General features: G+C 36.8%; 1 protein-coding gene across 1 annotated transcript in view; it reads right to left on the bottom strand.

Annotated features, from left to right (window-relative positions):
* Positions 1 to 10,409: 10,409 nt before the first annotated feature.
* The window catches only part of LOC150079312 (transmembrane protein 177), a 39,872-nt gene continuing 36,945 nt past the window's right edge, over positions 10,410 to 13,336 (bottom strand). Inside the window, exon 4 of the mRNA XM_090383357.1 lies at positions 10,410 to 11,240. Within this exon, the coding sequence (XP_090239483.1) occupies positions 10,491 to 11,240 (750 nt within the window). The 3' untranslated portion in view covers positions 10,410 to 10,490. The remainder of the gene's footprint in view (positions 11,241 to 13,336) is intronic.

Raw genomic sequence — 13,336 nt, 5'->3', positions numbered from 1 at the left:
TATCAGTAGTGATTCTTCATGCATTAAGAATTGCAGATAAAGGAATCACTAGGTGGCAGTAATCACAGTGTACTGAAGTGGGATTTACTCAGAAAACTACCATCAGGGATAAAGGGAAGGGCTTTTGCTTTCGTAAAGGCAACTACGATTGTCTGAGACAGTATTTAAATTCTATACAGTGCGACCAACTGATGATGTTACCAACAGCAAATTCAAAATGGGAAGCATTCAAAGAACTTAATTTGGAAGTTACTAGACTTTACATACCAATTAAGAAATATTGTTCAAGGTTTAGGCCTAAATGGATGTCAGATGAACTAATGAGATACATGGCAGAGAAGAAAAATGTATGGGATACATATAAATTAATGGGTGACATGGAAGCCTATGATAGATATAAGCTGGTCTATAACCAAATCACAAAGGAGATTAGGCAGATTATGAGAAATCCTTGGCAAAGGATGCAAAGAAAAACAGAAAAGAGTTCTTTACCTATGTAAACTCTAGAAGGAAAGGGATGAATCAGATTGGTCCACTGGATATTGATGGTTCAACAGTTGAGGAACCTGCTCAGGTAGCTAACAAACTAAACGAGTATTTTGAATCTACATTGAGAAGTTATTCAGGAAGGGGAATGCCAGAGGTGAAGTAAACTCTGGCAGTGAGCTAGATGATTTTGTAATAACTGAGAAGACAGTGGAGGAGAAATTGTTGAGGATAAACATAAAAAAGGCACCCGGGGTGGATGGGATCTATCCAGTTGTATTAAAGGAGGCAACAAAGGAAGTAAGCAAACCCTTAGCCATAATTATGAGAGCTTCTTTGGACTTGGGGAGGTACCCATAGACTGGAGATGCGCAAATGTGACCCCAATTCACAAAGGAGGATCAAAGGCTGACACAAGTAATTATAGACCTATGAGTTTAACTTCTGTTCCAGGAAAATTAATGGAGGCACTGGTTAAAGAAGCACTGCAGGATCATCTAGCCAAGACTTCAGTTATAGCTCGGACACAGCATGGTTTTGTTAAGGGGAAGACTTGCCTGACCAATTTGATTGGATACTATGATGTAGTCACAAAAGAACTGGATGCAAGGAATAACTTTGATATTATATATTTGGATCTTAGAAAGGCTTTTGATACTGTTGCACATGGAAGACTGGTGCAGAAATTGGAGCAGTGTGGCATTGGAGGCAAATTGCTGCTATGGATAAAGGGATAGTTTGGGGAGAGAAGACAGAGTGGTAATCAATGGACACTGCTCATTGTGGACTAATGTTATTAATGGAGTCCCTCAGGGTTCAGTCCATTGTTGTTTTCTGTATTTATAAATGGTATTGATGATGTATATCAAGCTTAATGTCCAAGTTTGCAGACGATACAAAGGTTGGCAGGGTTGTTAAGGATACTACTGATGCTATACTGCTGCTTCAACAGGATCTGGAAAGTTTGAGAGGTGGCAAATGAAGTTTAACATTGACAAATGTAAAGTACTACATATGAGAAGCAGTAACCCCAGAGTAACGTATCAACTCTGTGATACTACACTGACAGTGGTAGAGAATGAAAAGGATCTGGGGGTAATTGTGCAAGCAGATATGAAGTTTTCTGAGCAGTGCAGACAAGCTGCAAGAATAGCTCATGGTGTCTTGTCAATGATATACAGGGAAAAGGAGGTGACTATTCCCTTGTATAAGGCAATGGTCAGGCCACACCTTGAGTACTGTATACAGGTTTGGAGGCCTCATTTCAAGAAGGATGTAGAGCTGCTGGAACGAGTACAGAGAAGGGCAACAAGATTAGTGAATGGAACAAAGGGTTGCTCTTACAAAGAAAGGCTTAAGTTTTGCAAATTACAGTGTCTGGAGACTAGGCACCAGCGAGGTGATATGATAGAGGTGTATAAAGCCTTGAATGGTTTGAGCATGCTCAATGCTGATGGGATTCTTCCTCTTGCTCAGAATAATCACCTGAGAGGCCATAAATTCAAATTGAGGAAAGACAGATGTAGGATAGATGTGCAGAAATTTGCCTTTAGCCAGCAGGTAATTGGATGGTGGAACAGACTTCTATCCCTTGTTGTGGAAGTTGATAGCGTAAATAAATTTAAGACTCAGCTGGACAGGTATTTCGAATGAACGGAGGGGTGAAATGGGAGTGGGTTTTTTTCTTTTTTTTTTTTTGGCTGATGCTGCATAAGCCTCTACTAATGCTAATGCTAGAGAAACAGTTCTAGAATTTTTTTCACGCGAAAAGTTAATGTACACATGTACGTGTTTCTGCTCAGGTGGTTCCCCAGGATCACCTGATATCATCTGTTGCAGCATCTCTGCATAGCCAGTCATGCATGTTGTAGGCTTGTGTTGTATGGCTGGCCACTTAGCAACTAGTCAACAGAAAATCCTGGAAGTTCACTGAAGGATTCCCATGCCATGAGGAAGTGCATCATCTGCCCCATTTGTTGATACTCTTTGGTGGACGGCACTCTGGGTTCCTGGGGTTTCAGAGAGCAAGCCCTGTAAAAATAAATAATAAAAGAACAAATAAACTGAATTTAAAAAACAGAGAGAAAGATTTGCTGATAAGAGTGCTAGTAACTCCTTCAGGCGGCTGAAGGAACAATTAGCAGAAGCATTCATCCATTAGGTCGCAAATAAGTGTTAAGAATCTTGGGCAGTTTGTGTGTGTGTGGGGAACAGAGAGTGGAGAAGAGAAATTTCTGGTTGTATACTTGTATGAGCTGGTGCGAGTATATGGCATCAGTGATGGTATCATAGGGAGAACCAGAGTTGTGTGCATTCCTTGTATGTTTAAACACCAAACTTGGGTGTAAATAGGCTAGTGTGCCAAGCATTAACTAATAATAGCTGTTATTTTTGATGCAGATGTACTGATTTATGAGCACAGCCTGCTGTGGAGGATGACTCCTAGTGAAGAACCAAATCCACTACAGCTAACTGAGGCCATACAAGTAGGATGCAGTTGCATTTTATGAAGCCCCAAATTGGCAGTGTAGTATCAGTAGATGAAGTAAATGTATTGGTGGAGCACTCAGTAAGGCAAGGGTGTGTATGGTTAGATAGTGAACCATGTACAGTCAACAGGAAGGTGGTACAGATTCCTAGTATAAACCACAATAGGTTTTAGAGCTAGAAAATGTGATCTGTGGCACAAATTTCTTGGCAATACTACCTTTCTCTATCTGGTACCCACATTCCCTTATGTTTCCTGTTTTGTTGTTTGCTTCTAAAGTAATATCCATTATTTGGATAAGCCTTACTTTCCTGAGTCTGTGCAGAGGTAGTTGAGGCCCTGAAATATGACAAGAGGTCAAGTGGAAGCCTTGTAGCCAGTATCTGCAGTGCAGAGGGTACGCACTGTTTTGCATGTGCAAGTCATCAGTAGAGGGCTGACTAGTAGCTGGTCAGTCCTTTACTGCCACCTTGGTTGTCGTCAAATACCAGCTGCATAAGTGACAACAGAAAAAAGCATTTATATAGGAGGGTAGGAGCTTTTCATTTTATTTTTCAATTTGTTTTTATTATTCTAATTACCATAGATATGAAATTTTGAACCTTTTCAGCTGTTTATATGATGTGTGGAAGGAATGCAACTTTATGGTGAAAAATGACACCTAGGGTTATATGAAGTATGGAACGAGCCCCAAGCTTGGCTGTTGGTGGTCTATTTGCACTAACAATACCCCTTCATATACATTATTTTTGTTTTACTGGGAGACCAGTAAGCTTGTGTGTCTTGCACCATGTGCCCAGTTTTGTGAGTGCTGGCTGGGTGGGTGTTTTTCTAGCTGTTATAGTTTCCAGTAATCACAAACATGAGATATCTGCATATACAGTTGTAGAGACATTCTTGAACTAATTATTTGGCCAGTCATCTAAAACTATATTCCGTAGATGTGGATCCAGCAGTCTGTGGGACATCCTCTAGTTATAGATTTTCTTTATTTTGTAGTAGGTTGTTTTTACAGTAGCTATTCTACTAGTGAAGTAGCTTTTGGTTATGTTATAGATTTGCTGGGAGCAGTTCTTGACTCAGAAGTGCACAAGTATGTTCTGCTACCAGTCTGTCAAAAAGTTCCATGAAAATCTGTGAAGAATTCAAGCATATATTTGTGGGGGAGTGCTTTGTACTAGTGTAACTAGCTGATAACGCATGTCCTTCATACCTTTGCTTTTCTGGAAGCTGAAGTAGTAGCATGAAGCAACCAAGCCATACGAACCTGGAGTGATTTCCCTTTTTTCCTTGTCCTTTGTATATTGTTTTCAGAAGGGCTTGCTTCCAAATGAATGGATGGATGAATGGTAGCCTTCTGCTTAATGACCACACCCTCAATGAGGTTCGTTCAGGAGCATTTGTCGTTTATCTACTTTATTGCATCAACCTCACCTGGGTCAATATTGGGTTTGTTTGTACTGGCATTTAATCTTTCTGTGTTCCTGACTTTCATTATTTGTGTCATCTTGCGTGATTAATTTCTTTAACATTTTCTCCATGGGGGATTCCTAAGTGGTTGTTTCTGTCATTCTCCTGTTGGATGTTGCTGTGTATTCCTTCTAGTATGATTTTGTTTTCTGTGCATTTGTACACTAGTCACCGTGGGCCTTGATTCTTGGCACTACTGACAAGTCCTCCAGGTTTTTTTGCTTTTCTGAGCTTAGTTTATCATTACCTGGTTTCAGAGTAGATCTGTTTTAATGGTTCAAGTTCTTCAGTTGGGGGGGTTATGCCATTTTTTTTATATCTTCTGGTCTCCCCTTTCTCAGTTCCTTAGTGTGGCTATTTCAGGGGTTCACTATGGGATATGTTGTGTTATAGTATCCTTTTTTCATGGGCTGGCAGGAAGACCTGTACAGTGTCTCTTACATGAATGTAATTCTCATATAAGAATTCCTGCTTCATTGTTTAAATTTTTTCCTGTTTGTCTTACCTTCAAATTGGCTTGTTTGATTTGCTGTGATGAGCTACTGTCAGCCAAGGTTATTGTTATCACCCAGTGGCAGACCATTCCTTGCAAACTTCCCAGTTTTGAATTTCTGGGTGTCACAATTGTCCTGTTCACTTAAATACAGTGAATAATGTATACAGTCTCCAACTTATGTATTCCCTGACTTTACATAAGACAGAAAATGAATTAAAAAAATAAAGAAAAAACAATGAATTTGGGACAAAGGCATCATGCTACATGAAGAACTATAAATCATAATTATGTAAGGAATAGCCTCAGCCATGGCACTGAGAAAACTTAAGTTTGCTACTAAGTGCATCAATCTCATTATCTCTCATATTATTTATCTTATATTAAAGAAACTGCACTAATCCAATGGAGAAATATATTGCTATTTAATTAAAAATTTATAATAAATAACAATAATAATAATAAATAAAAATAGAAAAAATGTAAAAAATGCATACATTTTAAACAAATAGCAAAATGACACTTGTTATTATTGTCAAAAGCTATTGACTTTTGCCATGACGGTTCATAAATCTCAGGGTAGAACTTTCAAAGAAATCGTATTCGATTACGATAAGAGTCTCGAACAGCAACAGGTATACATTGCACTGTCGAGAGTTAGAAGCATCAATGGCCTGTACGTCAGAAATCAGAAAGATGACTTTACATCCTGCTGTGCTCACGGTTGTAACACACCTAAGATGCAAGATCTTCGAACTGAATTGAATCATTTGAATAACTATCGTTTGGAAACACTCTCTACAACCGCATTACAATTTTGGGATTAAGTTGCTTCGTCGAGTTTCAGAATGGTATTGTTGAATACAGTCAGTCCTCGTATAGCACGATAGTTGTGTTCCTAGAAACCCTCGTGTAATGCAAAATCGTGCAATATAAACAATAGGCCCTATGGGAAAAATAGGGTTAGGTGCCGATCACCCAAGATTGAACCCACATTTGTAACCAAAACATTACCAAACACAATAAATAATCATAATAAAATACGTAAGTATTTTATTACGACTATTACATAATAAAATATTGCTAATGCTTTTGCTTCTATTGTAAGCAAACTTGTTTTTTGTTTGATTTTCTATCCAAACAGATGACAGCCGTTCCATCTCTTCCAATTCTTTGTGTCTTAATCTAATGGATTTTAATTACATTTTGAGTTGTTCCTGCTATGAAAGTTTTTATTTTCTCCGCATTCTTTGTAATTCTCGACGTTGCCTCATTTAGGTCTGTAGCACGTGCAATATCACATGGTCTTTCATTTCGCTCAAAGCGTTTGAGTGAAAATCACACCGGCCCACCGGGGTTTCCCCGGTGGGCCGGTGTGATTTTGGCCATAAACCATAGTATGAGACCACTATAAATTTTCCCGGATAAGAATTTTGACCCAGTCCGCCTCTGTTTATCGATATTGCTTTTCTTTTTCTCTCTGAATCTGCAGTGTCTTCACCAGGATGCTTCCTTTTCACACCTTTTAAGTATTTTACTCATTTTTATGGAATAAAGCACAATTTACAAAACGAGGAGGTACACTTGATACACATAAACAAAGCTGCACGCGTGTAGCAACTGAATAAACAACACCGTAAAGGCAGAGATGCACTATTAACACCTCACATTTTACTAAAGCACATTTCTAGGGGTTACTACCATAAAACAATAAAAACAATTTCCAGTTGCGTTTCTGCTAGTGGAATCTGTTATAAACTGGTAGTAAACTCGATCTAATTGCATTTGCGATTATACCGATTGCTGGAATTGTGTTGGTTTTTACGTAATTATGGTGAAATGTGTTTCCCCTTCACTGATATAAAAAACATACATTTTCAGAATCTTCTCTTCGTTCCTATCGTGTTGCGTTCAGTTGGGGTGATTCTGCGTTCGACTGCCATTTCTTGTAAACACAAAGGCGAATCGTGCATAAGCGAATTCGGTTCGTGTTATATAAGATATCGTTCCCCTATTTATAAATCGTGTATGATCGAATTCGTGTAGTGCAAACACGTGTTATACGAGGACTGACTGTGCAAAGAGTTTGAAACGTCATAGCGAAGACATTGCAACCGATCCAATTCTCGTGGAATCGAATATCTTGGCATTAAATGAAACATGGCTTGAAAACGATGAAAATAATGTTCGAGGATGCAAACATATCACACAATTCGAAAGATCTGTGCGATCTGGTGGTGTTGCAATATACAATAAAGTCGAATCGACAATATGTACGCCACATATTCTCATTACTGTGGATGCAGACTCGCTATGGCAAATGACTGGTACAGATAATTGTGGTGACATTTGTGTAGCTGAAGTTGAAATAAATGGACAGAAGACTTTGCTTGTAACAGTCTACATCTCACCTAATTCAACATTGGAGCAGATTAAAGTTTTCTTAATATCCAATCTAGTGATTTATATGCCAAAGTTTGTAGACATACCTAAATTTGTAAGGAAATTCAACTTTCAAAAGATCCCAATAATTTTAGTGGGTGATTTCAACATTGACGTTAAGAAACCTGAAAATGCTCCATTCCTCGACTTCATGGAATCAGCATTCAATCTTAAACTCTCATCAGATCCTACAAAATATCCTACACGTAGTCAATCATGTGTAGATCCTACACGTAGTCAATCATGTATCAACTTAGTCTTCAATCTCAATGTTAATAGTTTGAATTGTTTCAACTATGTATCCTACTTTAGTTACCACAAACCTTTATTGTTGATTGTAAATGAAAATACCGAATAAAATAAAACTGATTTTATTAAGCTTAAATGTATTTTGTCATTTCACATGACATCATTCAGGGATCCACCTTTGGCTCCATGGAGCCAACGTAGGGTGTTTTTTTTTTTTTTTTTTGCTGATGCTGTATAAGCTTGCTTTCTTGCATCATTTGCCACTACTAATACTGAAAAGTGTTAAGACATAGGGAAAATATGTTCTTATGTCTGCAATTCTGCCCAGACATGATAGGATTGCATGATGAGTGGCTTGAGGGTTTCTGTAAAGCCTACTTTTTTTCTCAGCATGGCTGGCCTCAGTTTGTAAATAATTTATGTTGTAAAGATGGTACTCACCGATATGGAGGAAGTGTAATTGTTTTTGCTAATGCCACTGAGGAGGCATAAGGGTACAAGGAAACTACTAGTTCAGGGATTGTCACAAAAAAAAAAAAAAAGTACAAAACTTCACTGCCTTTCTGAAAACCCTGATATACCTGTATAGATAAATTAATTTCATTTAATTGGTCAATATGGCAACTCCAGGAGCAAACACAAATTAAATGAATTTGAATTTTTATTTAAGTCAACTAATGCATCGTGCCACTGAAAGATATGAGATGAATTTCATTCAGTGAATACTGTATTCAGGAGAGATAGAACAGACAAAGGGGTAGGAGAGCGATGTTTTTCATTAAAAAATTGCCCAAATGTGGAAAGAATGTTCCCTGAGTCAGTGTGATTCAAAATGACTTGCAGTAAATGAAAGTGGTAGTGGGGGTATGGTTACAGGCCACTGCACCTAAAAATAGATAACTTCTGGAGAGAACTCAAAGAAGGGCAAATTGTTGCACATATGAAGAACAAGTTAGAAGGTGTAAAATACACAATGTGGTATCATTGTGTATCAATATGGCAACTCCAGGAGCAAACACAAATTAAATGAATTTGAATTTTTATTTAAGTCAACTAATGCATCGTGCCACTGAAAGATATGAGATGAATTTCATTCAGTGAATACTGTATTCAGGAGAGATAGAACAGACAAAGGGGTAGGAGAGCGATGTTTTTCATTAAAAAATTGCCCAAATGTGGAAAGAATGTTCCCTGAGTCAGTGTGATTCAAAATGACTTGCAGTAAATGAAAGTGGTAGTGGGGGTATGGTTACAGGCCACTGCACCTAAAAATAGATAACTTCTGGAGAGAACTCAAAGAAGGGCAAATTGTTGCACATATGAAGAACAAGTTAGAAGGTGTAAAATACACAATGTGGTATCTGAATATCAAAAAGGGAAATTTGATTGAATAAAATGAATGTGGAAGGTCTGTTCTTTTTCATAGGTGAAAACAAGAACAAATGGACAAAATTAAAAATCTCAGGGAATAACAGAAGATTGGATTTCATGAAGTTACCTCATGATGTGGCAGAAGCAGAGAGTCTGACCAAGTTGTAAGTGAAACTGGATGGTTATGTTCTGGGAAGAACATGAATATTCTATTTTATTTCATTTTTATTAATTTGTATTATTTTATTTTTTGGCTGACACAGAAAAAGCTTCCTTACATCACTTTGCCTTGTTATAAAAACAATAGCAAAAGTAATGATATGAACTTGAACAATTTCAAGGACTAGAATATCTTTGGTGCAATTAAAAATATTGCAGCAGTCAGGGATGAAATCAAGCCAATGAATGTGAATGATGTTTGGAAGATGTTGTTGTTTGTCATTTTGAGGCACATTAGAACGTTCGGAAGAACCTGTATCCTCAACCTGCCAACAAATTTCATGAGTTCAAGGATACAGTCAGGGAAGAGACCACCTGTCATTAATCTTGCTTGTCAACTGGAGTTTGTGTGTGATAATGAAAATGTTCAAAAATCTCCTCAGTTCACATAATGACAAGGTGACATAAGGAGTCAGTAAAGTTGGGAATCCAGAAAGTTGCAGAGGAGAGCCAGAATGACGAAGTGGAGCTACCAAAGCACTTTACAACAAAGGAAATGATTGAAGAACTCAAGGACAGTATAAGTCATAAAATTATATTTTATGATTTATAATGGTATTTTTTGTAAGGTTTATTTTAAAAAATGCACTAAACTAATTAGCCAACATACTAACGCCACCAATGCCTATTTATGTTATGTATAGGATCCCTTATGTAAGTTGGGGTCTGTATTTGCTCACGTAAAAGTTAATGCAACAAAGTTTAAGCTTTACATATTTGACAAATGTTTTATGTTAAACACTGCATTTCTGTGGTTCTTGCCATTGTCCTTTAAATTTAGTTTTATTCATAAGTTGTGTAGTAAATGGCAAATGCTTTGAGCATTACTTTTATATTATTCATAAAGAAACATTTCTAGATGTTATCAGATATGGCATAAACAAATTACAACTTTTTTCTTTTTCTGTAATTTATAATAGAAAGCTTTTTAAAAATTGGAACTTACCCCCTACTGATTTTATTTCAGTTCTAGATATGTAATACAAAGTCAGAGCATGGATGGAAAAACAAACTAGATAATGTTTCACAAATATAGAAAACAGAAAAAACTGAAACACATTACAGTTAATCAACTCGTTAAAAATACAGATAACCATTATCTTTCAGAGGTTTCAGTTTTCTAAGTGAGTGCTTATAAAACTTCATTTTTATGTACGTTTCTAGTTCAGATAACAAAACATAGCTCTAGTATACATATTGAAAATTTTTCCAAACTGAAAGTTAACATAAATCTTAAGCTCCACAAATCCAGCAGGTGTTTTATCTTAAACACTACATACCTGATGGTTCTTCTTGCTGCTGTCCTTTAAATCGAGCTTGAAGCATGTCAAGTCGTGTAGTAAATGGCAAGTGCTTTGTACGTATAAATACTTTAATATTACCCATGGAAGAAAAAGCTTTCTCTCCATCCTTTTCCATCAGTTCTCTTAAAGTTTTATTCCTCTCAAGTACTTTTTTATAAAATTCTATACCACCTCTCAGATACCTGGGTCCTACTTCACTTGCTTTAGTGTCAGCATATCTATCCCAGAATAGGTTTAGTATATCTTTTAGTGCAAGAGTAAAGGTAATACCGAATGCACCACACAAAGTGTATAAAATTAAACGAAATCTCAGATTGGTCCGATTAAGTAAATTATAGCGTGTGTTTATTAAGTTCCCGAAAGAGTAAGATGATAATATCGCTGTTGATGCCAAAATCGGATGGATATAGACATAAGATGTTGTGCAGTAATATATCTCACGTGCAATGGCAAATCTTTTGGCATCATCACTTAAGACAAGTGAATCCATGAAGCGTTGTCCATCTTCAGAATCCCATTTAATGGGGTTTCCGTTAACCAACTTGATAGATGACTTATTTACATTATTTTTAGTGTCATAAGTAAATGTTATTGGCAGTCCAACAACAGCTCCCCACCTCAAGTAAGAAGAACCTGCATGAAAAGGATCAAAGCCATATACTGTAAAAAATTTTAATGGAAATTTCTTCTGGTTATGAAGGTTGCAATCTTTCAGAACCTAAAAAGAAAATAATATAATTTACAATTAGAAAAAAAACTACAAAATATTTTGTACATATCATTAGATTAGTGATAATAAGAGAAGAAGCTTATAAATTAAGCTATGCTATTATATTGTGTCAGTTATAAATGGTATTTTAAGAGATCTACAATTTTTGAATTGTAATAATATTAATTGTATTTGTAATAAGAGAAGGTTAATTGTTAAAATGATATACAAATATTATAATATAAAAATTGGGGTAGAATTTTTCTCAGTGTGGTCTGTACTTATTAATACAAGAAACTGTTTCTACAGAGGTTTTCCAACCCACCTAACACTACCTCAATAATGCTACTGAGGTAGTGTTAGGTGGGTTGGAAAACTGCTAGCCTGGGGCTATATATTAAGTTTAACAGCAGCCACAGGAAAAGGTAAAAGTGATTCTTGTATTGCTTCTATTAGAACATGCTGCAGCAGAGAAAGCAGGGTGTCATTCATACTGCTCAAGGCCTGCTGGGAGCCCCTCATGAAACAAGCAAATACATGGGTTGTGTTAGGATTACAAGAGTTAAAACAGATGCAGGTATACTTGTGGGTTGGTCAGTATATTTGTATGTAACACTAAATGCCAGGAGCACATTAAATAAATTAGAAGTACCAATCAAATCATTAAATGTAGACACTGGGTGTCAGACATGATATCACTCAGATATAAGGGATTCAAAATTTGAATATTGGGAGTACAATGTATACAGAAAGGACTGGCAGGATGGGGGGAGGCATGCTCTTAGTTAAGATGCACACAAAATCTAAGACTGCATATAGTGGACACGAGTGGCCACTGCAGTGTTGAATCAGTTTGGTGTGACATAAGCACTGGGGAAAACAAAAATGGGGACACAGTGTGTTATATATAGGCCTTATGACTTTGAAGAGTATAAAAAATAACTATAGAGTGGGCCAGTAAATCAGAATTTCGTATAATGGAGGACTTGAACTTTCCATAAACTGACTGGACCTTGTGTGTTGGTCACTCACACAGGAGCAAGACTTTTGTGGATTTACTGGATAACTGTTTCCTACAGCAGCATGTTAGGCAACAAGAGAAAGTAATACCCTTGATATAATTATCAGCAGTGACCCTTCATTCATTAACATTCTGCAGATAAAAGACCCACTACGTGGCAGCAATCGCAACATACTGTAGAATTGACTTAAAGGAGTAACTACTGTCAAAAGGCAAGGTAAACAGCTTTTGCTTTCATAAAGATGACACAGCGGTCTCAGACAGTTTTTAAATTCTATGCAGCAGGACAAACTGATGAAATTAACAAATTTTAAATTCTGGAATGTTATCCTAGAAGCTACTAGGCTTTTTATACCAACTAAGAGATACAGTTCAAGACACAGATCTAAATGGACGTTACATATACTGATGAGAATTGTGACAGTTAATCAAATGCATGAATGCATATAATTATCAGGTGATACGGATGCCTGTAGTAGATATAAACTAGTCTGCAATCAAGTCACAAAGGAGGTTAAGCAAGCTAAGGCAGATTACGAGAAGTCTCTGTTGAAGAATGCAAAGCCTTCTTTACTTATATAAACAGAAGAAAGGAACTGAATCACATTGGTCTACTAGATATGAATGGATTAAGTGTTGATGATCCTGCCCAAGTTGCTGACAAACTGAATAAGTATTTTGAATTTACATTCCCACGAAAAATTTTTTAGTGATGGGGATGCCAGAAGCAAGTCAAATTCTTGTGGGGAGCTGAATGATTTTGTGGTGACTAAGAGGAAAGTGGAGTAGAAATTGTTGAATCTAAATATAACAAAAACACCTGGGGTGAATGAAATCTAGCCAGTTATATTAAGGTGTGCAGCCAAACTTTAGCCATGTTAATGAGAGTATCCCTGGATTCTGGATAGATTCCTATGGACTGGATATGTGCATAAGTATTGCAAACTCACAAAGGGGATCAAAGGGAGACATGAGTAATTACAGAACTAACTACTGAGCTTACTTCCGTTCCGGAGAAAATAATGGAATCAGTGGTTAAAGAAGTAACGTAAAGCCATCTAGACAGGAATGCAGTTATACTGAA

Source organism: Mastigoproctus giganteus, chromosome 10 (assembly GCF_048544385.1).
Source record: "Mastigoproctus giganteus isolate SK-2022 chromosome 10, ASM4854438v1, whole genome shotgun sequence".
Classification (NCBI taxonomy): domain Eukaryota; kingdom Metazoa; phylum Arthropoda; class Arachnida; order Uropygi; family Thelyphonidae; genus Mastigoproctus; species Mastigoproctus giganteus.
The sequence above is the reverse complement of the archived record's forward strand: the minus strand, read 5'-3'. Positions and strand labels throughout refer to the sequence as shown.